This window comes from Lathyrus oleraceus, chromosome 6 (assembly GCF_024323335.1).
Source record: "Lathyrus oleraceus cultivar Zhongwan6 chromosome 6, CAAS_Psat_ZW6_1.0, whole genome shotgun sequence".
Classification (NCBI taxonomy): Eukaryota; Viridiplantae; Streptophyta; class Magnoliopsida; order Fabales; family Fabaceae; genus Lathyrus; species Lathyrus oleraceus.
In genome coordinates this window covers 194,800,947-194,828,609 of record NC_066584.1, presented here as the reverse complement: position 1 = coordinate 194,828,609, position 27,663 = coordinate 194,800,947, and the positions used below count along the sequence as shown (strand labels likewise).

General features: G+C 38.7%; 1 protein-coding gene and 1 long non-coding RNA gene across 3 annotated transcripts; one reads left to right on the top strand and one right to left on the bottom strand.

Moving 5' to 3' along the window:
- Nucleotides 1-15,680: 15,680 nt before the first annotated feature.
- On the top strand, nt 15,681-17,729 carry LOC127091000 (uncharacterized). Of its 2 annotated transcripts, none has more exons than XR_007791844.1 (2): nt 15,681-16,173; nt 16,632-17,729. It is a non-coding gene; the product is annotated as an uncharacterized LOC127091000 (long non-coding RNA). The 2 variants fall into 2 exon arrangements; XR_007791845.1 differs by having other exon boundaries at nt 15,681-16,539.
- A 4,287-nt stretch (nt 17,730-22,016) lies between these two features.
- Nucleotides 22,017-22,661, bottom strand: LOC127094730 (uncharacterized). The gene has a single exon (XM_051033522.1). It carries the CDS (start codon nt 22,659-22,661, stop codon nt 22,017-22,019), a length of 645 nt encoding a protein of 214 aa, XP_050889479.1.
- Nucleotides 22,662-27,663: the final 5,002 nt, after the last annotated feature.

Below are 27,663 nucleotides of genomic sequence, written 5' to 3'. Positions count from 1 at the left end.
CTTTTAAGTTGTGTTGTAGTGATAAGTTGGAATGGCTGGAAGGAATGACGCTGCAATGGCTGCCGCAATGCAAGCAATGGCACAAGCTGTGCAGAACTTGCCAAATGCTGGTGGAGATGCTGGATCACGTAGCTTGGCGACTTTTCAGAGAGAGAATCCGCCGGTGTTTAAAGGGAAGCATGATCCAGATGCAGCTTTGGGATGGTTGAAAGAGATTGAGAGAATCTTCCGTGTTATGGATTGCACTCCAGCTCAGAAGGTTCGGTATGATACTCACATGCTAGCAGTCGAAGCTGATGACTGGTGGCTAGAGACTCACGAGAGGTTGACCGTGGCGGGTGAAGACGTTACTTGGGATGTATTCCGTAGGGAATTCCTGAGAAAGTATTATCCGGAAGATGTCCGTGGTAAGAAGGAAATTGAATTCCTTGAGCTGAAGCAAGGAAACATGTCTGTCACGGATTATGCTGCGAAATTTATGGAGTTGTCTAAATTTTATCCTCATTACACTGGTGCGGGTGCTGAATTTTCAAAGTGCATCAAGTTTGAAAACGGATTGCGCTCTGAAATTAAGAAAGCTGTTGGGTATCAGAAGATACGCATTTTTACTGAATTGGTTGATAGCTGCAGGATATTTGAAGAGGACAATAATGCTCATTACAAGATTGTCAGTGATCGCAGAGGCAAGCAACATCAAAACCGTGGCAAGCCGTATGATGTTCCAGCTGGGAAAGGGAAACAAAGAGCTGCTCCGACTCAGAGAGCTAGTGGGGGAGGTGCTCCTACTGGTATAGTTTGCTTCAGATGTGGTCAGGCTGGTCATAAGAGTAATGTATGCACTGCTGAAGTAAAGAGGTGTTTTCGCTGTGGTAAGACTGGGCATGCGATAGCTGATTGCAAGCACAAGGAAGTGATTTGTTTTAATTGTGGTGAAGAAGGGCATATTGGAAGTCAGTGTCAGAAGCCGAAGAAAGGGAATCAGTCTGGAGGCAAGGTCTTTGCTTTATCGGGTTCTGAGACTTCTGCTGATGATCGTTTGATCCGAGGTACGTGTTATATTAATGGCTTTCCTCTTGTAGCTATTATTGACACAGGTGCGACTCATTCCTTTATATCTTTGGATTGTGCTGTGAAACTTAAGTTAGAGATATCTGAGCTGTTTGGTGGTATGGTAATTGATACTCCTGCGAAGGGTTCAGTGACTACTACTTCGGTTTGTTTAAATTGTCCTTTGAGCATTTTTGGTAGAAACTTTGGGATGGACCTAGTGTGTCTTCCACTAGTGCAGATTGATGTTATTCTGGGTATGAACTGGTTGGTGTTTAACCGAGTTTCTATCAATTGTTTTGATAAGACTGCGATCTTTCCTGAGATTGAGGAGGGAAAGAGTTTGTTTCTATCAGCAAGGCAAGTGAATGAGGCAGTAGCTGAGGGGGCAGAGTTGTTTATGCTGTTAGCGACTTTGGAGGCTAAGGATAAACTGGTGATTGGCAATCTAGCCGTGGTGTGTGACTTTCCTGATGTGTTTCCAGAAGAGGTGAACAAATTACCACCAGAACGCGAAGTGGAGTTCTCGATTGATTTGGTACCTGGCACTAGACCGATATCGATGGCTCCGTACCGTATGTCTGCTGTTGAGTTAACTGAATTGAAGAGTCAGTTGGAAGATCTGTTGGATAAGAAATTTATTCGTCCGAGTGTGTCACCGTGGGGTGCGCCAGTGCTGTTGGTTAAGAAGAAAGAAGGTACTATGAGGTTGTGTGTGGATTACAGGCAACTGAATAAAGTGACGATCAAGAATCGGTATCCTTTGCCGAGGATTGATGATTTGATGGATCAATTGGTTGGTGCGAGTGTGTTCAGCAAGATAGATTTGAGATCTGGGTATCATCAGATACGTGTGAAGGCTGAGGATATTCAGAAGACTGCTTTCAGGATAAGGTATGGACATTATGAGTATTCTGTAATGCCTTTTGGTGTGACTAATGCGCCTGGAGTATTTATGGAGTATATGAATAGGATTTTCCATCCGTACCTAGACAAGTTTGTTGTGGTGTTTATTGATGACATTTTGGTGTATTCGAAATCTGAAGAAGAGCATGCTGAACATTTGAGAGTGGTTTTGGGAGTTCTACGAGAAAAGAAGTTATTTGCTAAACTGTCTAAGTGTGAATTTTGGTTAGAAGAGGTAAGTTTTCTTGGTCATGTGATTTCAAGAAGTGGTGTTGCTGTGGATCCTTCTAAGATAGAAGCGGTATCTAAGTGGGAAGCTCCGAAGTCTGTTGCTGAGATTCGAAGTTTCCTTGGTTTGGCTGGTTATTATAGGAAGTTCATTGAAGGGTTTTCTAAGTTGGCGTTACCGTTGACGATGTTGACTAGAAAGGGGCAAGCATTTGTTTGGGACTCAAAATGTGAAGAAGGGTTCCAAGAGTTAAAGAGAAGGTTAACTAGTGCTCCTATTCTGATATTACCGAGTTCATCGGAACCATTTGAAGTTTACTGTGATGCTTCATTGTTGGGTTTGGGTGGCGTGTTGATGCAGAATAAGCAGGTTATAGCTTATGCTTCAAGACAGCTGAGGGTTCATGAGAGGAACTATCCGACGCACGATTTAGAGTTGGCGGCTGTAGTGTTTGTTCTGAAGTTGTGGAGGCATTATTTGTACGGGTCAAGATTTGAGGTTTTCAGTGACCATAAAAGTTTAAAGTATTTGTTTGATCAGAAAGAGCTGAATATGAGGCAGAGAAGATGGTTAGAGTTTCTGAAGGATTATGACTTTGGGTTGAATTACCATCCGGGTAAAGCAAACGTAGTGGCTGATGCATTGAGTCGGAAATCATTACATATGTCTATGTTAATGGTTAAGGAATTGGATTTGATTGAGCAGTTTAGAGACTTGAGTTTGGTGTGTGAGAGTACTCACAATAGTGTTAAATTGGGAATGTTGAAGTTGACAAGTGGTATTCTGGATGAGATCAGAGAGGGTCAGAAATCTGATATGCTTTTGGTTGATAAGTTGACTCTAGTGAATCAAGGTCAAGGTGGCGAATTCAGAGTTGATGAGAATGGTATTTTGAAGTTTGGTAGTCGGGTGTGTATTCCGGATGTTACCGAGCTTAAGAAGAGTATTCTTGAGGAAGGACATCGTAGTGGTCTGAGTATTCATCCTGGAGCTACGAAGATGTATCATGATTTGAAGAAGTTATTTTGGTGGCCGGGAATGAAAAGAGATATCGCGAGTTTCGTTTATTCTTGTTTGACTTGTCAGAAGTCAAAGATTGAGCATCAGAAGCCGTCTGGGCTAATGCAACCGTTGGCGATTCCAGAGTGGAAATGGGATAGTATCAGTATGGATTTTGTTTCTGGGTTACCGAGGACAAGTAAGAATTTTGAAGCCATTTGGGTGATTGTTGATAGATTGACGAAATCGGCTCATTTTATTCCGATCAGAATGGATTATCCGTTAGAAAAATTGGCTGAGTTGTATATTGAGAAGATTGTAAGTTTGCATGGTATTCCGTCGAGTATTGTTTCGGACAGAGATCCTAGATTTACATCGAAGTTCTGGGAAGGTTTGCAGAAGGCTTTGGGAACTAAGCTGAGATTGAGTTCTGCATATCATCCGCAGACTGATGGTCAGACTAAGAGGACGATTCAGTCATTGGAGGATCTTTTGAGAGCTTGTGTTTTGGAGAAGGGAGGTAGTTGGGATTGTTATTTACCTTTGATTGAGTTTACCTACAACAATAGTTTTCATTCGAGCATTGGTATGGCGCCGTTTGAAGCTTTGTATGGTAGGAGATGTCGGACACCGTTATGTTGGTATGAGTCCGGTGAGAGTGCTGTGGTTGGACCGGAGATTGTTCAACAAACTACAGAAAGGATTAAGATGATTCAGGAGAAGATGAGAATTGCTCAGAGTCGTCAGAAGAGTTATCATGATAAGAGGAGGAAATCACTTGAGTTTCAAGAGGGAGATCACGTGTTTCTTCGTGTTACTCCGATAACAGGTGTTGGTCGGGCTTTGAAGTCGAAGAAGTTGACACCTCGATTTATTGGTCCTTATCAGATTTTAGAGAGGATAGGAGAGGTAGCCTATCGTATCGCTTTACCGCCGTCACTTGCGAATTTGCATGAGGTTTTTCATGTGTCTCAGTTGAGGAGGTACATTCATGATCCGTCGCATGTAGTCCAAGTGGATGATGTACAGGTGAGAGATAACCTGACTGTTGAAACATCACCTATGGGGATTGAGGATCGAGAGTTGAAGCAGTTGCGGGGTAAAGAGATTGCCTTGGTGAAGGTAGCTTGGGGAGGACCAGCAGGTGGCAATGTGACTTGGGAACTGGAGAGTCAGATGAATGAGTCTTATCCAGAGTTATTTGTTTGAGGTATGTTTTCGAGGACGAAAACTCTTTTAGTGGGGGAGAGTTGTAACACCCCAATTAAAGAAAAAGAATTATTTAATTAAGTTGATAATATATTTATTAATTTAATTAAATAAAATTGAATTATTGGATTATTATTATTATTAATAATAATTATTGGAAAAATATATAAGTTGGAATAAGGAAAGGGTTTCATTTTTGGAAAAGGTTTTTACGTGAAAACTGAGAAGCTGCAGAGAAGAGGAAAAGGGCAAAGAGCTGTAGAGCAAAGGTTGGAGAACGGAAAAGCTTGAAGCTCGAAGAGTTGCCGGATTGTTAAGGTAAGGGGGGTTTATCGTCGTTTAATGGGTATTATCGATTAACATGTAATGGGTAGTGATAAGCTGTTAATTTGACCGAATTGAGATTATGGATGCTGAAATATTATGATGAATAAGTTGAATTTAAGCTGAAATTAGATCGGTAGCTGTGTGAGTTGTGAGATTCTGAACGTATCGCTTTTTACGGAAGTTGAATCGGAGGTCCGGAAGTCCTCCAACGGCGGAAAATGCGGAAACTCTGCATTCTGCCTTGTGTTAGCGCAGGAACTGCTGTTTCGCCTGCGTTAACCGGTTAACCCAGGGTGTTAACCGGTTAACACTGTTATAAATTGTGAAAAATGTTGAGTTTTGCCTGCGTTAACCGGTTAACCTATAGCGTTAACCGGTTAACACTGTTGCGTTTTGCCTGGAAGTGTAATTTTCCTGCGTTAACCGGTTAACCTATAGCGTTAACCGGTTAACACTGTTGCAGTGTGGAAAAATAGTTGATTTTTATGTTGTAAATGCAATTGGTAGTTGGCCTATTGCAGTTAATTGTGATGAATACAATTGTTGAGTTTATGTTGTGAAATGCCGATGCAAATATGTTGAAAAGTTGATTATAAGTTGTTTTGTTGAAAATATTAAGTTGTAGGCTGATGAGCCAAAGTTGATTTTAAGTTGCTTTGTTGAAAAATTACTGAGTTGTAGGCTGATGAGCCAAAGTTGATTATAAGTTGTTTTGTTGAAAGAAAAGCTGTTATGTTGCTGTTGTTCTTATGTTGTTGAGTTCAAGTCGTACATGCCATAGACATTCATATGCATTAAGTCGGGGCTTTTGCTCACACCACGTTGGCCTGGATTGGCAAAAATTATGGGGCTTTTGCTCACACCACGTTGGCCTGGATTGGCAAAATTTTAAGTTGAAAGTTGAAGGCTTATGCCTTGATGCCCACTAAACTGGCAATGATTTTAAGTTGGGAGTTTTACTCCAAATGGTACCACATGCATAAAGAGTCGAGTCTCATTGAGTTGCATTTTACGTTGTTATTGAGTTGTATTTACGTTGTATTTGCGCATGATAATTGAGTTGAATGTGCCGTTACCGCATGCATGATATGATTTGGGTGATTAACGTGTAGAATTACTTAACATAACATGATGATTTATAATATTTGTTATATCGATTGAGAAACTCACCCTTACAATATTTTTCAGGTAACGAGCAGTGAGTTGAGTAGGAGCTAGTGCTTGAAGTCTAGTGTGGTTAGAGGGTCATGCTCTGATAGATGTAACATCGGGACGGGATGTTTGAATTGTCGAATAAATGTTAATTTTGATGAATTACAGATGTTGAAATATTTTATCCGCTGCGTATTGTTAAAGAAGTTTTTATGTCGAATAAAATTGAGTATGACTGCTTTTATGTTGAATTATGTGAAGAAGTTGTTATGTGACACCCTTGAGTGACAATATTTACTCTGATATGTATGATTTAATTGTTGTTGTTTTAATTAAATATTTGGGGTATTTAGAAGGGTGTTACAAAACTCACCGGAGCTTTGACTCCGGTGGTGCATTGGCGCTCATCAGAACCACATGATCCATTTGAAATGTTCTAATCTCGCGGGTTGAAACTAATTACCACTTGTGTTGCACGTTGACTCGTGACTATTGTGGAACGCGCGCTAGCAGCCACTTGATATGCCACCTCAATTAATGAGGGAGATCAAGTGGTCCACGTTTTTTCTTATTTTCTGATTTTCATTTTATTTGGTTTATTTTCATTAATTCATATTAATTTTACTATTGATCCAAAAAATATGAGAGTTTCACAAAAAAAAATTAAATAAATTCCTCTTTCATTTTTTTAATTAAAATTATTTTTTGGATCATTATTAATATTTTTCATGATTTAATTGATTTTGTGAATATTTTTAATTGTTTAAAAATACTTTTAAGTTTCCAAAAATTATGAAAAATTTTCTCCAAGGTCCTTTGACCTTGTTTGACCTATGATAAATCTCATGGCCATTTCTTTGGTGTTTTGATAAGGTTTTAGGATTTTGATAAACCACAATTTAATTTAATGCATATTTTAATTGATTTTATTTGTGTAAATGCAAAATAATTTGTGTTGAGCTTCTAATATTGACATGTTGAATTGGACTTGTGTTGTTGGGCCTTGGTCAAGGTTGATTTGACTTTTTTGAGTTAAAATCATTGGACTTAGGGGATTGATGAAATAAACATTTCATCTCCCAAAATGAATGAATGATTTTAATTTGATAAAAGTCTTCCTTTGACCAATTTGTGTTGATTCCATTCCCCCTCCCTCTTCATCTCAATCCCCTTCTCTATTCATTCATGTCATGGACCTATGATATCTCTATATCCTAAGGCTAGTTGATTGCAAAATCAACATAAGCATGGATGAGATTAGGTCCACCTCTTTTGCATATTCTTTTTGTGTGTGGTATTTTTTAGGAGTATAGTTCATTATACTATGTCTCTAACATGCATTAACACCAAAATTTCTATTGCCCGACCTCAAATAGTTATGACTTCTACATAAGTCCAATTACGATTGCTTAACATAACGCTAAATTGTTGGCACGAAAGGCATAAGCATTCTAGTAAGTGAGATTGTAAGTCTCCCCTCTTTCATGGTATTGTATGGAAACTTGGCCTTTTTTCCTTCCTTTGGAAGATGTCTTGGTTCGAGGATCGATGCTTGTGAATAGTGGGTTGAGTGTTCTTCAAAGAATGACTTAAACAAAAGCAAAAGCAATACTAACTTCTAATCAACTAACAACTAACATTTAATTTCAAGCCATTTACTTTTATGCACTTTAATTTTTTAAGTCTTATTCATTTGCCATTATTCATACCATTCAACTTGCTTACCTTAATGCCATTTTCACTTTGCTCATTTGAGCCTTATCTTGTGATTATATTGTGATTGTATATACTTGTTTGTTTTTGTGGTCTTTTGACCTTAATGTACATAATAACAACAAAAACCCTAAAAGACATTTGTGTGGACTGTTGGATTTGATCTGAGACATTGGACTTAGAATTAGGCAACACTCCCTATGCAAAAGGACTTGGCCAATGCCAACTTTCATGAAACCAAGTGCTTGTGAAGTGAACTTTCATCTAATGCAAATATTGAAGATCCTTTTGAGTTCATCTGCAACATGGTCTTATTGAAGCTGTTACTTTGAACCTGTGCCTAGTGCCTACCTTTGAATTCATCTGATACATGAAATATTATGAAGAAGATCATGGAGTTGCTAAGCTTGGATGTGGCTATCTTTATTTGATGCCTTGCTCTTCATCTTGCTATTTGTGTATTGATATTGCTTGATTCTAAAGTCCAAGGGAAATTTGGGTTTCTATATGACATTCTTGTCTATTGGATTGCAGCCCGTTGGTCAGATCTTTTCAACTCTTAACTTTTAAATTTGTGTTTAAGATTAATTTCTTCATCTCTTCCCCACTTCTTTAATTTCAAATCTATCCCCCCTTTTTAAAATATTCTTTGTTTGTGCTTTTTCTAAACTTAGACCTATTGAAAATTAGAAACTTTGGCCTTATGCCATTGCATTTTCGAATTTATTTTCTTAATCAAACTTGTAAGTAAATCTAATCATATTGACTTAAAATTTTCAAAAGACAAAAATAACTAACACTCATTCAAACCTTTTTAGGCCTTTTGTGCCTTTGTTAAACTTAAAATTTTATTTAAAGCAATGCATCCACTTTGAAATTATTACCACGAACTACGAGGTTTTGATCCCTCATTTTATGTTGGTACATAGGCACAAGTCCGAAGGTCTTGTCAAACACAAAAATATAATTATTGAATTCTTTTCTCATCCCTCCACTCTATTTATTTCAAATATCATTTTGTACAAAATTACATATGCACACAAGAAAGGGCTCCCTAGGAGTACCTAGGACAATATGGATGTTAACACCTTCCCTCTGTGTAACCAACCCCCTTACCTGTAATCTCTGGAATTTTATTAGTTTTGATTTGAAAAACTTCTTATCTTTGGGTTTTGTTCGTACTTTTCCCTTTTCCCTTGGAAACAATAAAAGCGCGGCGACGATTCTAGTTTTATTGACGTTAAGTTTATTCATAGCTTAATGGTCATGAATTTACCGCTACAGGTATCTTGAGCAAACACCTGAGTAGGTACAGTTTGGGGAGAAAACAACATCTGCGGCGGGTAAGAGAAACCAGGAGGCACTGTTTGGGGAGCAAGATTCATCATTTGAGGGAACTGCCCTCCAGCTTGAGCATTAGGGGCCTGAGGTGACCCGACCTGCACTTACTGGAGTGCAGGATTGACAAGTGCATACAGAAGCATCAGAACAGAAGTTTCCCCATGATAGGCAAACTGAGCAGCTTGGTAATGATTTGGGTTCACAGGTTGAGCTGCCTGGGAAGGAATTGAAAATAGAGACGCGAGCCTTAATGCTCAGCATCGTCGTCAGGAGTTTCAGCATAAACCTGACCTTGGGTGTTCTTAGGGTTACATCAATCGCTTGAGGAGTTTGAACCATGGGCACACCCCAGGGAAAATATAATTTCCAGCAACAGTAGGGGTGGTAAGAGCCTGATGAGGGATGAAAACACCTCCATTAGCAAACTGAGAGGCGGAGTTTGGGGGCATTCCCCATGGGTAGGCAGCAACAAGCCTGTTAGAAGCAGAAGTGAGCAAAGGATGATTTACAACAGTAGGTACCACAGTCTCTACGGGAGTTTCAACAGTGGCCACAACATCAGCAGTAGTAGTCACCACAACAACATTGGTGATAACAACAGTAATAGGGTTGACAGAGGTAACAACCCTATGAGTTTGAAGATATTCCATATTGGTCTCCATATTACCCTGAAAGAGGTTCATCTCACCTTGGACCTGAGCCAAGGTTTCCTTAATAAGAACATTTTTGGTTTCAAAATCAGCCATGAGTTTGGACTTGTTTGCATGAGAAAAATAGCGACGACGTGGTTGCTGTGGAAAGATTGATAGGGTAAGCATTTTGTTTTCTTGTTAGAAAAAATGCTTGAATGCATGAATATGTATGCGAGCATAAAAGAAAAGTTTTTGAGGGGATCAATATGTCAGTTTGCATATATAGTCATACAGTTAGTAGGAGTAAAACAACAAAAACATTTCAACAAAAATCTCTTTTATTCATTTGAGGAACACACAGTACAAATTATTACAACTCGAAATTCTGTTCAATGAACTACAAAAAGATCAGCCTTGACTCTCTCAAATACAACTCTACACACTGATACAAAATGAAAATAGCCAACAGAGTGTTGTGAGGAAACATGTCAACGTATGCCTTCTTTGTCCACCCAGGAAGGTCCTCAAGCGCATGGTCAACAAATTTGACCAAGCGTCCGTGCCCGTCGTTCCAGTATTGTGCATCCTTAATAAGGTTGTATAATAGAGTGTGATTAGTCCCGCTTAAAAGATCTTATAGAAACGCCCCTCCTAATCTAATAGAACCTGAAGGTGACGACTGTGGGTCTCCCAATGAGTAGCTTCTTCCTTCAACTGATTCCTATCTTCCAAACTCTGGTGTGCTTGACCTCTCAGTTCTCGAATCTCCTCAAACATTTTGTCGAGATCACTCTGTTTCTATGAAAGAGTGACTCCTAGTTGTTTGACACGACTTTTCTCTTCCTTCAACCCCTTCCCGACATTTCTCTAACTTGTCTTGTAGATCCTTGATCTGGTCTTGCTAATTAATCTCCATTTTGCATGTGCGGTATTGGACTTCGACTAACTGCTTCTTCTTGGCTACAAGATTCTCATAAGTTACTTTAAAACCTCTCCTACCTTTCTTCTTGTATGCTGTTCAATATGAATATCAATGTCCGCTTTGAGGACTCGTTCTCTCTTCTGACTAAGATTAAGCTTCAAAGCATCCTTCTCTGATGTGACTTTTCCCAGACTAGACCGGAGGTCGGTATTCTTCTTCTCCAATTCCTTGATAGTCTCTTTGAGACGATCCACTTCATAAATAGTAGCAACAGGTGGCTCAATAGCCTTGAGACTCATGGAAGGTTCCCATAGGTATGGCAACTTAATCATCTTAGCTTTTGACTTAACCCAAGCTGAATATGATACTGTCACGGTGCATGCCTGCTTGCCCAACTCCTTTTCCAAATACGATGGATCTTACCCCAGGCTCGGCGTACTTTCTTCATCATATCAAGATTCTCAACCCCTTCAGCTATAATTAGTTCTTCCAATTGTTGGTCTTCAGGCTTTTCTTTCAATGGATACCCTAACTAACAAAGTGAGAGAACATGGTTGTGTTAATCAACCCTCCCTTAGTACTGATAAGAGGGATATTCTGAAAATCCCCACAACGAAAGATAGGTTCAACCCTAATATAAGCACGGCTATACCAGATAACATCTTCGGCATCCAAAGACATCAGCCTCTGCGATTATTTCAATGGCCTAACATTATCAGCAAACGGTCCTCTCGATAGCAAGTGAGTCATGATCCACTTGTGAAATAGAGGAATGCAACAGTTAATAGTTCCACCCTTCTTCATGTTTCTCCAATTGAAAGAGAAGAAAACATCAGCTAGTAATGTAGGAATTGGATTCTAGGAGATGAAAGTGGTGATGACGACCTTGTCAATGAACCCTTCAATACTTGGAAATAGCACTAGACCATAAATAATCAAGGCAAAGATGGCATAAAAGGCATCCCAACTTCCACTGTTGGCAAACAAAGTGTCTTTCTCGAAAAAAAACTTGGACGAAAAACCCTTGGCATTACCCTTATCCCGGAAGCTAGAATCAATCAAATCCTTCTTCATATGCAAGGCTTGTGTTATCATAGTAGAATCTGGGAAACTATCTTCATTCATGCATGGCACCTGATCCTTAATTGGTAGATGAAGTAAATGAGCAAATTCTTCCAGCGTGGGAGCTAGAAGAAAGTCCTGAAATGTGAAACAGTGCAATGTGGGATCATAGAACTATGCGAAAGTGAAGATCAATCTTGTATCTTTCTTAGTGGACAGAACCCCCAACAAGATACCATAAGCCTTTTTGAAGGCCACCCTATAGTCATCAACCAAAAGTCACCAAGCCTCCTTAGTTCATCAAACTTAGAGTCCCTTAACTTGTACTAATACATGTTCCTTTTGTCGATCTTCTCCATAACTGAGTAGACAATTGTAATTGAAAAACTGAAGGTCCCTGAAAATGCAAATGTAACAATAGAAATTAAACATTATGATGCAATGATTCCATATGGTGCAATGATGATGAGATATCATATAATCAAAGTTCTGGCATATTTTGGACAAACTGCATATTTTGTTTGTCGCAAGTTCAAAGGTCCAACGTATACACGAGAAACAAGTACGAAGGGTCTTGGTTTCCTATAAAAACCCAATATACCCCTCATAGGTATGTACTATCCTCAAAGGGTGATCCTAAAATGTTCCTAGAGTCCATGACCCATTTTGAGATATCATTGCCTTAGACGACTGACTCGTCGAACAATGATGCTCCCAAAAGGATCTACTCTAGGTGTGACATCTCGCGTCGACCATGATCACATAATAACTCCACGGAGATCAAACACGATTCTAGCCACGTTACTATCATGTGTTTATACTCAAGCTCGGGTATAAAGCTTCTCTCTCATGTATCGTCATCCCAACCCAACAATAACATATACAGATATCCAGAATAGAAGAACATAAAAATAATAAGATAAATGGTGAATAATGTAAAGCGAGTAATGCATAGAGATAAACACCGAGAATGAATGAAAACAACAAAAGCTAGGCTCGACTCCTTTTAGCGACTAGGAAGTACTTTAGGAAGCAGAGGATCCCTAGTAGAGTCGTCAACTGAAGCTAGCGGAAATATACCCGAATGCATTATACGCTCGACCATACAATAGAATCGCCATCAAACTTTATTTATTCCCAAAGGAAAGGGGATACGTCGATAAAACCCAGGGGAAGAGAAACTGGGTAAGGAAGTCGATTATGCAAGGGGAAGGTATTAACACCTCTAACATCCATGGTACTCCATGGGAACCGTTTTAATTATTCTTGCTCGAATGGGTGTGATATCTAAAGATTACTCACGAAAGAATAAGGGAAAAAAGAATGGAATAGATAAAGTGCTCGGTGAGGATTAGGGCCCTCATGCTTATGTATCCTTATAGTGCAATAAGAAATTCGGAGCTCCGTAGTTCATAGGACTAATGGCAGGAGTTGAAAAGAAGTTGTGATAAAGGTATGGTCTGGACCAAAGAATAATATGATTTAAACTCCAACAAGGGAAGAAATATGAAGCTAAGAGTAAAACTGGTATGAACCAATGTGTGAGGGGCCTAAGGCATGGTTTCACTGTATTGGAATAACCGAAAATAAAGGAATTAAGTGTTTGGTTTCACAGCACAAATAACTCTTGGTTCACAAGGTAATACAAGATAGAGCTCAAAAGGATATTGTATTTGGCTCAAAGATAGGGTATATCACATGAAGTGACTGAAGGTAGAACTTGAATGTATCATGGAGATGAATGGGAAGATAGGGGAATAATTAGGATTATGCTCTCCAAGGATTCACATCCTCGTGCCTACGTATTCTCACTATGCAATGAGAAAATCAGAGCATTCGTAGTTCGTGGAACCACGAAAACAAAGGAAAGATGAAGAAGTGTTTTCCTAAGAAACTAGGACTAACAAGACAAACAAATTCAAGGATATGATTGCAATGATGAACAATGTAGCTTGTATCAACAGAATGGTAACATGGGAACCCATAATGACAAACTGGCTTTGAATCCAAGAGTAAAAAAGGTACAGACTAAGATGTGGATGGACAGAGGCATACCCACTGTATTGTCTTACCAAAAAAGTGAATTAGGTGTTTGGCATCAAGGAAAATATCTCTTTGTTCACAAGATGGACAAATTTCCTAAAAGGATGGGTATGGACCCACAAGAAGGTGTTGTTTGGATACGAGGATAAATATATCACTTGCTGGGGAACAAACAATTTAAGATCAAAGAAGAAATGGTAGCTTGGATCCATGAAGGAATAAAACTCTGAACCGAAGAGTAAAAGAGGTACAGACGAAGATATGGAGAAAACTAGGCATACCCACTCTTGTCATAACTAGAAATAAAGGGAATTAAGTGTTTGGCATCAAGGCAAACATCTCTAGGTTCAAAGGAAAGCATTGATTATGAAATCCAAGAAAAAATGTATTTGATCTCAAAAAGATGGTATTGATTGATGAAGAAGAATAGGATTAATAAATAGGATAGCTCACGGAGAATCTGATTTCTCGTGCCTACATATTCTCACCACATAATGGGAAAGTCAGAGCTTTCATAGTTCAGCCCACTAGGGCCGACAACAAGATGATTGAGGGAAAATAAATGTTTGATGGATAATGGAATGCTAAGAGTGCTTGACAGTTGTTTGATAAGAATCACACTAAATTCTACGAATAAGGGCGAATGCTTTGAATAGCTAGGGCCTATGCCCCGTACGCAAAGTCACTCTAGGGTAGGAGAAACTCCGTCTCATCTTTCCTCATTACTTAAGCCTCGCGGCGTATGGTTTTTATCATAACTGACAAGTTGTTGGAGAAGAATCCTCATTATTGTTCCTTGAGTTAATGTTTCTCTATATGAAGAAGACTTGACACTTTGTTTGATTCACATTTTATTAAAGTCTATGAATAAGGGTGAATGCTTTGAATAGCTAGGGCCTACGCCTCGTATGCAAAGTCACTCTAGACTAGGGTAGGAGAAACTCCGTCTCATCATTCCTCATTCATTAAGGCTCGTAACATACAATTTGAATCGTAGTTACTAAGTGTTGACCTTTGATGTATCTTGTATAATCCACTACTTGGTATGACTGATATGCCTTGTATGAAAGACTGAACTTGAAGCTTCGAGATCCACAATATTAGAAATAGTCCTATCAAGTGATCAAGGGACTTTTGATCACTTTAATGGATTGTGGGATTATACATGATCAAAGGATTTAGTTGATCAAAATTGCTTTTGATCAACTTGAATTAGAGGGTTTGAATTAGCTTGAAAATGACTAATTAATCTAATCTAAAGGTTAAAGTATTCACAAACTATTCCTAGGGGAGCATGTCATATTAATCAAAAACTTGATTAAAACCATCTAATATTCTAAGTCAAAGATTAGTCCTAAAGGAGCATGCATTTATATGGCCTAAACAACAAAATAAACCCCTAAGGACAAAATAGTCATTTCACAAGGATATTGAAATTGAATTAATTTCTACTCATGAAAATCCTAATTAAAATTAATTATATCTAACTATCCTAGTATTCTAACATTCTAGAAAGTGATCTAATTATCTCATTAATTTCTAATTTTCTAAATCTAATTAAATAATTAAATTATATATTTCTAACATGTAAAATTCTATTTAACTATTTAACTAATTAAGAATTAAATCCTAATTAAACTAATCTAATCTAATCCTAATATTTGCATCAAGAGTTAATTAATTTTCCTAAAATATGTAACAAAATAGAAAAAGAAAATAATAAAAAGAAAACCAAGCAAGTCTAAACAAGAGGGTCCATTCAGCAAAAATAAAGTGTGCACACCATGGCCTCATGCGGCTGGGCCAAGACAAGACCATTTTGATGTACACATGATTAGGGAGGGGGTGCACTAGCAGGCCCATACAATATTCATCTCATTGGTATAAAGCCCAAACAATAGGCCCATTCTGGAAACCGCACGTGGGCACATGGAAGCGGATGAGGCCAAATAAGTGATGTGGCCATCAACAATGGGTCATTAGATGGAATTACTCAATGCACACGTGGATCGACACAAAATCATATGCATTAACTGGTCTATGCAATTAAGGCGTGTGCATTAATCAGCACATTAAATGCATAACAGTCATATGGAGTAGTAGTTGGCATGCTTATTATTGCCTTTAAATAAATCAACGAAAATAAAAGGGAACATTAGATAATCAATGCACGTGGGAAGAGAGAGAGGATTTAAACAGATTGAAACGAGGAACACACATTCCTCTCTCACCTCCAATCAAGTCAGTTATCCCACCGTTACCTCCTCCGCCGTGCAGGCGTAAGCCTCCGGGGACGAAGGCACTCCTAAACACCAATAAAGAACCACATCTAAACCATCTCTACGCCCTGAGTCTAAAAACACAAGTGGAATCTCCTAATTCTCCCTGACTTCCTCAAATCGAAAAAAAAGAGCTAATAACCCTAATTGATAAAATGCGAAATTAAACCCTCACCACCCGAAATCAATGCCACCTAGGTGAGGGATTAGATTCCCAACGCCGAACCCTACATTCTGATAACAAGAACAAATCAAACAAAGTCAGAAATTGGATACTCACCGTCAACGAAGACGCAGTGGCACCGGAGTCAAGTAAATCTCTTCTCCCCCTTTTTCGCTCTTCTGCAACCTTTCGTTCTTCTTCTTCAATCTTCTACCACCTTCTGTTCTTCTTCGATTTTTTTCAACGTCTTGAGTGTGAACTGTGATGCGAAAGAGAGGTTGAGAGAGTAATGGTCAGTCTCAGCTCGTGCGCGTTGAAGCTTCAAGGCGAAGCTTCAATGGCCTCAAAAGTGGAGCTCCGAGTGAGGGTGAAAGAGAGAATAATTGCAGAGAAAAATGAGAGTGAAAGAGAAATGATTGGGTGCCAAAAAAAATCGATCCTTTGAATCGATGCTTCGAAATGATTTATAGTGAAGGTTGCAATTGATTCAGTTAGAATTTGTTATGCTGAACTAAGTGAGTTCAAACAGTTAACTCACCGAGTGGATAATTCGTTTTCCTGTTGAATGTCTTAGTTGGTTAACTAATGTTATGACCGACAACCGCAGGTGAAGCTGAATGAATCAACGTGGAGTTGCTTGGACAAAAGGAGACATGCTGAACTGGTAATACTTTGCTTCGAATGCAGATTTTGTTAGCTTGGTATGGGACTACATTTGTCTGATATGTGGTACACTATTATCCTTCATTTGGCAATATCGTCTTGATATTGAAGCTTGTAATCACAAGATGGCTCAGAGTGAAAAGGTCCAACATTCACTACATTGCAATCATCAGATGCAAATCCTGTTTCTGAATCTTGTTTTAAGGAAGAACCTGCTGAGAATGTTTCCTGATCAGCAATTTGAATGTGCATTTGGAAGTTGATGTCACATGGATTTTTGAAATTACTTTTGCCATCAAGAAGAAAACTCTGGGGCTCCCAAAACATTCATTTTTTCTGGCACATTTCCAGGAGGTAAAGCCTTAGAAGATTCATAATAGGAAAAGAGATAAGCAGTAGCTCCTTTCCAGCAAGGTGAGTCTGGATTTGGAAGAAGATGTTGAAATTCAAGTCTTTCTATTTTTTTATAATCCATAATATCTTATGAATCATTCATGTCTGAAACCATTGCATTATTTCATGAGGTAGCTTCGCTGCTATATTCACGCGGAGATTTAAACCAAAGAAAGCAGCTGCCTCCTTTATATCATGGATTTTTTGTGTTCAGAGCCTCCATCTATAACAAAACGCCAAGGCTTAAATCTATATCTGACCCTGTTATAGATTTTTTGTCACATACATCAGTATATGAAAAGTGATGGTCCCCTGAATCTACAACTAATTTCAAAGGGGGCTCATGATGAGTCTCTAGAAACAATGAAGGAGATTGCAAAACTGATGTATATGAAATTGGTTTGTCAATAACTTGTGTGTGGTTTGTAATTTTGCTTCAAATGGAATGAATATGCTTGTTATTTTGTAAATGGTTTATGATTTGAATGCAAATTGTTTTGGTTTAATGTAATTGAAAGGTTGTGATGTTTGAATGAAAATATGAATCGGAGGAAGTGTGTATGTAGTTATGAATATGGTACTTGGATGCTTGAATATGTAAGGCATTGGTTTATAGAATGACTTGAAATATTAGAACGTGAATTTTGTAGGTTCTTGCATTTGGCATGGGTATTTGAGAATCAAGGCTTAAATGTCAAAAAGGCTTAAGGGCTTTAGGGAAGAAGGGTTGATTTGGTCAACTTGTTGACCAAAAAGTCAATAGTTGACCAAATTCAACTGTAGGTTAGAAACTAGGGTCTTATATTATGATGTATATGTAGGGACTTGTGTAAATGATTTGATGAATGTAATGTAAAAGTGATTTTGAATGAATGAAGTCTTGGTTTAAACGAAACAACAGTTTATGTTTAAATGCTAGGAAACAATGAGTTAACCTCGACTTAATGGACTATAATGCAAGGATGAACCGCTAATGAATGACCTAACATGGGTTAAGAATCTCAATGGACCAAAGACAACAGAAGACCCAAAAGACTAATGCACTAAATGCAAGCATGAAATCCAGGATCAATTGAAACAAACCAAGGACTAGGGTTTAGTAGTCACAGTTCAAAGTCAAGCAACAACCAAGTCCTCAAACCAATGAATAGTCAATGCAAATAATCTATCAATGCCATGAACCAACTTAGGGTTTCCAACCACAAGGCTTACCAACTCCAAGATAAAAGATTAGGGTTTGAATGAAATGGATACCAAGATACGACTTCCAAGACCTTAGGCATCTTGCAACTAGGGTCTTTAGGAATCCCAAATCCAAAAGTCAACCAAGCAAAGCACCTGAGTACCAACTATCCTTGACTAGGGTCTTAAACCAAACATCAAGCTCCTCAAGCAACATCTCAAACCATGGGCCCATAATTAGGGTTTGAATCCCTTGAAGAATACCATAATAAAACTTTGTTGAATCCAAGCTTCAAAGAGATAAAGCCACTATGGTTTTGCATCCCTTATGATCAGATGAATATCCAGGCCAAACCTCTAGGGTTTTATCCATTCCAAAGCCCTAGCTTTGCAAGCCAGGAACTTTGAATCCATAATGATCAACCACTAGATATGAATGAATGATTGATGCATATGCACGAAACATGAGGGTATGTAAATGATTCTCAAGTTAAGGGTTGGATGAAAAGATGAAAGGGGAGGGCAAATTTTTTGGCAAATTTATGCCTTTGCATTAAAGTCATGAAAATTGTATAAGAGGTAGGGTAAGTTTGGGGGTATGACAACTACCCCTATTTAATCTTCTCGGACCTGAATGTATGGATAACAACGACTTTCACGCATTCGAGGTAGGAGAGGATTAAATACAAAAAATATCCAGAAATTTGCCCTACTGGGGATGAAAGTGATATGAGGTGATGGGCATTTGTGAGGAAGTGTTTATGGGGATGGCAAATGACTTTGATATGTAGCCATCTGTCGGGGATTAAATATGGTGTTCTGTGGGGAGAACATGGGTCAGTTGTATGAGGATTGTATCATGATATGTATGATGTGCAATGCATGTTATGGTATGCAACATAAGTATTTATTAAAATGAAAAACAAAGAGAAAAGTTCAATGACAAAAGGTCAAGGAGAAAAGTGAGGGAAAAACGACTTCTTTGGGATAAGTTTCATATGCTATGGGTGTTGATAATCCCTAGAAACGACTGAGAAGATCTAAAATCTTGATGACAATAATCCCTAGCAACGACTGGGAAGGTTAAAAAATAGGGTGACAGTCCCTAGAAACGACTAGGAAGGTTTAGGTTTAGCAGCGATTCCTACAAACAACTGGAAATACCTGACTTCTAATGATGACAATCCCTAGCAACAACTGGAAAGATTTAGGTTCAGTCACAATTACTAGCAAAGACTGGGAATACCTGAATTCTAATGGTGATGGTCCCTAGCAACGACTGGAAAAATTTAGGTTCAGTGACGATTCCTAGAAACTGATGGGAATACCTGAATTCTAAAGATGCCAATCCCTAGCAACGACTGGGGAGATTTAAGTTCAGCAACGATTCCTAGCAATGGTTGGGAATACCTGAATTCTAAAGATGCCAATCCCTAGAAACAGTTGGGGATATTTAAGTTTAGCGACGATTCCTAGCAACGGTTGGGAATACCTGAATTGTAAAGATGCCAATCCCTAGCAACGACTGGGAAAATTTAGGTTCAGTGACCATTCCATAGCAACAACTAGGAATACCTAAATTCTAAAGATGACAATCCTTAGCTATGACTGAGATGGTTTAGATCTGATGGGATCCTTCCAAGTGTATATGCTGAGGATGTTTATAAGAAATTACTTTTGAGTAAGATTTGAATGCGGCTTATGCATGCCCCATTTTAAAGGGTATATTATGATCCGATGTCATGTATGCGAAATGCCAATGTATGCTTGGGCTGATGGGGATATGAAAATGCGTGGTTTATGGGTTGTTCCAAGTATGATTAGGCTTGTGGTTAGGATTTATTGGGAGTGCCAATGATGATTGGGCTTTGGAGGTGTGTCAAACAAGGTTGGGCTTAACTTTGCTTGGGGAGAGTGGACTGACTTCCCGACATCTCAATCTAGATCTTCTAACGTTCAGGATGTGTCTGGTCCATTTATTGCTAGTTATTGATCATCCTGATGAGGATTCATTGATCTGGACAAGTCGAAGGGACTTTGTGGCTTTGTGGCTTTGTGGTGCCTTTGTATACCAAACTTATTAAAACTATGGTTACCTTTAGGTATTTTGAAAGGAGAGTAACTTCGGTGTTTTCCTTTGATTTTTTTAATATTTGTTAACCCCACAATTATAACATGCAATACTTATTAAAACAAATTCATATTTCACAAACAAAGTAGGAAAAATAAATGTATTGAGAACATTTGATGAAAAAAGATTTCATTAATAAAAGATAAACCCTTAAATAGGTAATCTATAAGAGGAAGCAATTCCAAAAAGAGGTCATTGTAAAAAGAAATGGAAAAACAATAATGGAAAGTAGAAAAACTCGGATTTCCACTGAGTTCCAATTTCTTCTATAATCCCTATGTCTTCGAAGGTCCTCGGATCTTGCTTTAGAAGAAGAACATTGGACTGACTCTCCATTTATGATGAGTTCAAAAGATTCTTTGCAGACCCTAGCCTCTCGCTTTTATAAATCCCTAACTTTTGCCTAGACCACCCTTTCGGGTTTTCAGTCTATCGGGAGATCCCTTTTTGCCTAAGCTGCCATTTCAGGTTTTCAGCTTATTGGATTTTCTTTTTTTCTTAAGCGTAGTATTTCTTGACTGCATCCGCGTTCGCAGGGGATGGAAGATCTTCACCATCCATAGTCGAGAGTATTAAGGCTCATCAAGAGAAAACCTTCCTCACCATGTATGGACCCTCATAGTTAGGCGTCCATTTTCCCCTTGGATCAATATGAATCGGTATAATCTTTCTCAATACCAGATCTCCCGCCTTGAGACTTAGAGGAAAAACCTTTTTGTCGAATGCCCTTTTGAGACGATTTTGGTATAGCTGGGTGTGGCAGATGGCTTCCTAGCGCTTTTCATCAATTAAGTTTAGCTGATTAAGTCTTGCTTGTACCTATTCAGCTTCGTCGAGCTTGGCATTGGTCAATATCCTCAAGGAGTGGATCTCTACTTTAACAGGCAGAATGAAATCCATGCCATACACGAGAGAGAAGGGGGTTGCTCTAGTGTAAGCACGTACTGAAGTACGGTAGCCATGCAAAGCAAATGGGAGCATCTCATGCCAATCCTTGTAGGTTTTCACCATCTTTTGCACGATCTTCTTGATATTCTTATTGGCTACCTCAACAACACCATTCATCTTTGGAGGATACGGTGATGAGTTATGGTGATCGATCTTGAATTTCTTGCACAGTTCTTTCATCATTTTGTTATTGAGGTCGGAACCATTATTGATAATGATTTTGTTTGGGACCCTATAACAATATATGATTTCTTTCTTTAAGAAACAAGCCACCATTTGCTTGGTGACGTTTGCGTATGAGACCGCTTCCACCCATTTGGTGAAATAGTCTATATCTACCAAAATGAAATGGTGTCCATTTGAGGTAGTCGGCTAGATGCAACCAATCACGTCAGTGCCCCACATGGAGAAAGGCCAAGGTGATGTTAAGACATTAAGCGGAACTGGTGGCACGTGTATCTTATTGGCATAAATCTTGCATTTATGAAATATTTATACGTGGTGGTAGCAATAAACCTCCATTGTCATCCAGTAATAGCCATCCCTCAAGATCTTCTTGACCATTGTGTGTCCACTAGCATGTGTCCTAAAGGAGCCTTCGTGAATTTCCATTATAATCCGGTTCCTTTCATGTTTGTCTATGCATCTGAGCAAGGCTAAATCATATTTTCTCTTCTACAGTACCCCTCCACTAAAAAAGAACTTGGCCGATAGCTTTCGAAGATACTTATTTTCTGGGTATTCCCGACTCTCCAAGTACCTCATGTTATCATAAAACCAATGATGGCCATCAGACTCTTCTTCAGTTGCCAAATAGTATGCTAGTTCATCCAAGTAGTCAATGCGGATAGATGGTGCTTCATTTTTCCACTTAACCTTAAACATGGATGATAGAGTAGCTAAGGCATCGGCCAACTGAATCTCCTTTCGAGGAATATGATGGAATCTGATCTCACCAAAATATGGGATTAGCTTCAAGACACGCTCTTTGTACGTGATCAGTTTGTGATCACGAGCTTCATAATCTCCTTTCACTTGGTTGATTACCAAGGCTGAGTCTCCATAGACTTCGAGAATCTTGATCCTTAGATTGATAGTTGCTTCAATACCAAAGATACAAGCCTCATACTCCGCCATACTATTAGTGCAACCGAAGTATAACCTTGCGGTGAAGGGTAGATGAAAACTAGACGGGGATGTGATAACTGCCCCAATTCCATTGCTTTGAGCATTAGAAGCACCATCGAACACAAGTGTCCAATGTGACCCAGGTTCTGGTCCTTCCTCGGGGTCGGGAATGTTGCAGTCCCTTATAAACATTATATCCTTGTCATGGAATTCAAAGTGCATCGACTGATAGTCTTCCAAGGGTTGATGGGCAAGATAGTCGGATAAGACACTTCCTTTGACAACTTTTTGTGTGACATGTTAAATGTCATACTTAGTCAGGGCCATCTGCCAACAGGCTCTTCCTGGTTGAGTAGGCTTTTCAAAGATGTACTTGATAGGGTTTATCTTGGAGATTAAAATCGTTGTATGCGTCATCATGTACTTCCTCAAGCGTTTAGTAGCCCAAGCAAGTGCGAAACATATCTTTTCATCCATTGAATACCTACTCTCATAGTCGGTAAACTTCTTGCTTAAGTAGTAGATTGCATGATCCTTCCTTCTAGTCTTGTCGTGTTGATCGAAAACACATCCCATTGACCCTTCGAGGACTGTCAGATACATAATAAGAGGTCTTCATGGCACATGAGGCATTAAGATTGGAGGTTATTGCAAGTATTCTTTTATCTTTTTAAATGCACATTGGCAATTGTCATTCCACACGACTGCCTGATCGCGAAGCAGCTTGAATATTGGCTCACACATGGCCGTGAGGTAACATATAAATCTGGAGATGTAATACCATCTCCCTAAGAATCCACAGACCTCCTTCTTAGTTTTCGGTGCTGGCATAGCTTGTATGGCTTTAACCTTTTCAAGATCGACTTCAACTCCTCGTTGGCTGACAATGAATCATAGCAATTAGCCGGATCTCACCCCAAAAGTGCATTTGCTAGGGTTTAGCCACAATTTTAACTTCCTTAGACGTGCAAATAGTTTCTCCATATTAACTAGATGCTCCTCTTCGGTTTGGGATTTTGCAATCATATCATTAACATAGACTTCAATCACTTTATGAATCATATCATGAAAGAGTGTCATCAGTGCACGTTAATATGTTGCGCCAACGTTCTTTAGACTGAAAGGCATAACCTTATAGCAAAAATTTCCCCATGGGGTGATGAAGGTAGTCTTTTCCATGTCATCCGGGGCCATTTTAATCTGGTTGTAGCCGTAGAAGCCATCCATGAAAGAGAATGCAGAGAACTGAGCCGTGTTGTCCACTAGTACGTCAATGTGAGGCAGTGGGAAGTCTTCCTTTGGGATAGCTCTATTCAAATCTCTATAATTCATGCACATTTGCACTTTCCCGTCCTTCTTGGGTACTGTAACACCTCAAAATTTGCCCTCCTCTTCTTGGGACTAGTTTGACACATTGCATTTCATTTTAGGACATTAGGCATTGCATTTTTTGCATATCATATGAAACAAAAAAAGGTCATTCTCCAAGGTCTTTTCAGAAGATGGAGAAGTTACATGATTCAAGCCTGAGGGTTTCTCTAAATGGATGATCAACCATCTAAGGGTTTGCACTTCAGTCAGGGTTTCCTGATCTTTCAAAGGTTGAGCATTATCTTGTTTGCAAGGATATATTACCATCATCATGGTTATGTCATCATCCAGGGCTTCATTGTGCATTCTCAAGTTCCTTTGGATTAGGGTTTTGACCTCTGGTCAACCCTAATCAATGACTTCCTTCCAGCCAGGGTTTCTCAAGGAGATGAAGTATTTTATTGAGATGGAGATCACATGATCATTATGAGGAGCTTACAGGAGCTAGGGGTTCATTTTTGAGCAATTTCCCCAAGTGTTTGAGGCTCAAGCTGATCAGGGCATGTCAAGGTCATCTGAGGACCACAAGAAGTCAACTGTGCAACAGCTGAGGGCTATAAGTTGGGGAGATGAATTTAAACACCTCATTCATGTTCAAAAGAGGTCCATTTGTCATTTCAAACATCTATCTTGAAGATTTTGAAGCCATGGCAAAAGTTTCCAAAAATGGAAAGTGACCTATAATTGAAAGTTTCCAAAAATGGCAAGTTTTTGGTCCACATTCAGCTTGACTTTTCAACATCAAAGAAGCTTCAAATGGATTTTTGTTGAACATGAAAGTTGAAGATCTTCCTCTCCTCTTTTCAAAAAGTCCTATATCATGTCCATCTGGTGATTGGTTGAGAATTTATGGTCAAATGATTACAAAGTATGCATGGAAGTTCAAAATGCCATAACTTTTGACTCAAAACTCCAAATTGGTCCACTCTTTTTGCAAAATGCTCCTTATGACCAAGACTTTCCAAATCAATCATTGCCTTGCATGAAAAAATCTCACATGATCAAGTGTCCATACAAGTGCATTTTGGAGGGAAAATTGACAATTCAAAATTGGTGGATCACATGAGCAAAATTCCAATCCAATGTTGTTTATTGACTGATTTTAAGTGGAATTGAAGCTTAGCATGACACTGTTCACGTGCACATTGCTCATGCTAAGCACAATTGCCAAATTTGCAAAAACACCTTATATCTCATTAATCCCAATTAACCATTGCCTAATCTTGATTACAACATCATTAGCACAGAGTATATAAGCTTAAGCATAACTGTTTTTCAGAGAACAATAATTCTAGATCTAAAAATTTGATTTCCCTCTCAATTTTCTCTCTCTTCAATTTTCAAATTTCTTCATCCAATTCCACAAAATTCTTGCATAATCGTGTTTATCATGCATCATTGATGAAGAATCATCATCTAGTTTGAAGAATTCAGTGCAGATTCGAGCTACACAAGAACATGAACATGAACATGGAAGCTTTAAATTGAGCTGGATTCAAGGTGATTCAATTACTATTTCGTGCATAAAACTTCAAGTTGAGGTTAGAGGAGAAGATCTGGACGTTTTGGAGGCTTGAACACGTGAATTCAAACACTGCAAGTTCAAGTAAGCTGAAATTCAATCTTCATCTTTTGTTGTTTCATGTACATAATTAGGTAGATCTTTTGATGCTGATGATTCTGATATAATTAGATCTTTATTTGGTTGAGAAAGAAGCATGTTATGTTGATTTGAATTTTTGATGTTCATATGGTTTTTGCTCGATCCGCTCATGTTAGGAAGATTTAGTTTGAATTGATCATAGATTTGGAATGTAGGCTGTAAGACCTTTCGATTGATGTGCTTTTTACGCGTTTCTGGAATTTTTTTTCATGCATGTCCGCCGGAGCTAGCCGGGGAAGACGACCGAAATCACTATTCCGGCCGTCTGGTTCAGTAGCTTAGGGTTTTGATTCCAGCGCCTTGAACCTCTCTCACCTGTGTTCGATCCTTGGGAATGTTTGTTTAATTGATTTATTTTGTGAGCGCCCTTGGACCTGTGTAGCGCGTGTTCGAACCTGGCGCATTGCATTTCTTCAATTTTCATTGGATTTTCTCTTTTGCCTTGCCTTGCCTGGGTTTGATACCTGGCTCTTGCACTTTCTGATTTATTTGTTTGAGCGTGCCTTGGACCTTGCTAACCTGAGTTCGAATCTGGCTTGTATGCATTGTGCTGATTTCATTTCAAATAACATTTTCGACATTATTTTTACTATTATGTCATTTTATTTCATCAACTTTGAAAAATCATAAAAAAATAGAAAACATGTCCAAATTAATCCAATTTTTTTTTCAAATGTTTGTTTTAATGTCTAGTTTTTTTAGCATTTATTTCCTGATTTTTGTGTTGCTGGATTTTTAATTGTGCTTGATTGTTTGAACATGATGCCAATTTGCTATGTTGTGCTAATTGATTTGTGGAATGCTCATGGTTAATCCAATTGCCTTGAAATTTGACATGCTTAATCCTAACATGTGACATGATGTTTTGGCTTTTGTTTGGCATTTTTATCATTTGATACCACTGTTTTGGACACATGGACATGTAGTGTGACATTTGGTGTAACATTTTGTGCTTTGTACTTGTGCATTTTCATTCATACACCATTTGTTGTCTTCTAGATTTAATTTTTGGTATGATGCTTGTTCATAACATGTTAAACTGACATAAAAAATTTCATGATCATTGGATACATTTCTGTTTTAATGTGGATTTTCTATTCTTGATGTCCAACTTTGATCACATTGTTTGCCTTTGTATGACATGAATCATTTGATGGCTTTGCCTTATGATTTGGCTTTGGTCCTTTTGAGGACTCTTTCTTGTCTGATTGAATGTGCTTCATGTGAAATATTGACTAATGTTTTGTTCATTTGACTTGCCTTTGACCCTAGTCTTTGCACTAGTGGTTTGTACTTACCAATTGAGCTTTGTGTTTCAGGTTTGAGCATTTGGCCCTAATGGTTGGTTGGGTTTCACTATTTGAGATGCAAGTTGCTTTGATTACTAACTCTTGTTGTGTTGTAGGTCCATTGATGTGATGAACTCACTTGAGTGCTTGCACTTATGACTTGCATTGTGTAGATCTTGGAAAGTCCCACTGTTGTCTGTTGGTTTTCTGAATATAATACTAACTGTTTGGCTTTTTGTACAGGTACATTAGTCGCTTTTAGCTCTTGCTTTTGCTTTTGCTTTGGAGTGTGGTTGATACACCACTGAGGTAGTTTAGCCTTCTCACTCCATGTAGTTTGGAAGCCCTGTCACTTTTTTGGCAGGCGTTTGGCTGAAGTCCTCCTTATGAGGCTCTGACTGTGTATGTTTATATTTGTGCCAAAGACCTACTTGTTGAGGCCTGTTACTTGATAAGTCCTCCTAAGTGAAGAGGAAATTGACAGATAGAAGGGATTAGCAATCAATCCCCTGTTATTCAGTGAGTCGTTCATTATGCTCGCACTACGTGCTGATGCTCTTGAACAATGTACCCAAGATCTCTGTATAGAGTCAGTCAAGTGGAATAAAGTCCCTCTTTCTGGATCCCCACGCTTTCTTTGATTTGAGCTCACCCCGGCCAGGGTTAAGAGCATGAGGTCTCATCCTCATTACCATTTTGATCTGCTCACCCTGACGTTCAATGTCAGTGGTTAAGAGCTCCTGTTTACCTTTGCATTCTGGCTTGTTTGTCGAGGTTGATATGACCCCTCTTGACTAAAGCCCAACCATTTGTCTGAGCCTCTTGTTTGTATATAGAGTGTGATGATTGCTTTTGATGTGGTTATCTGCTT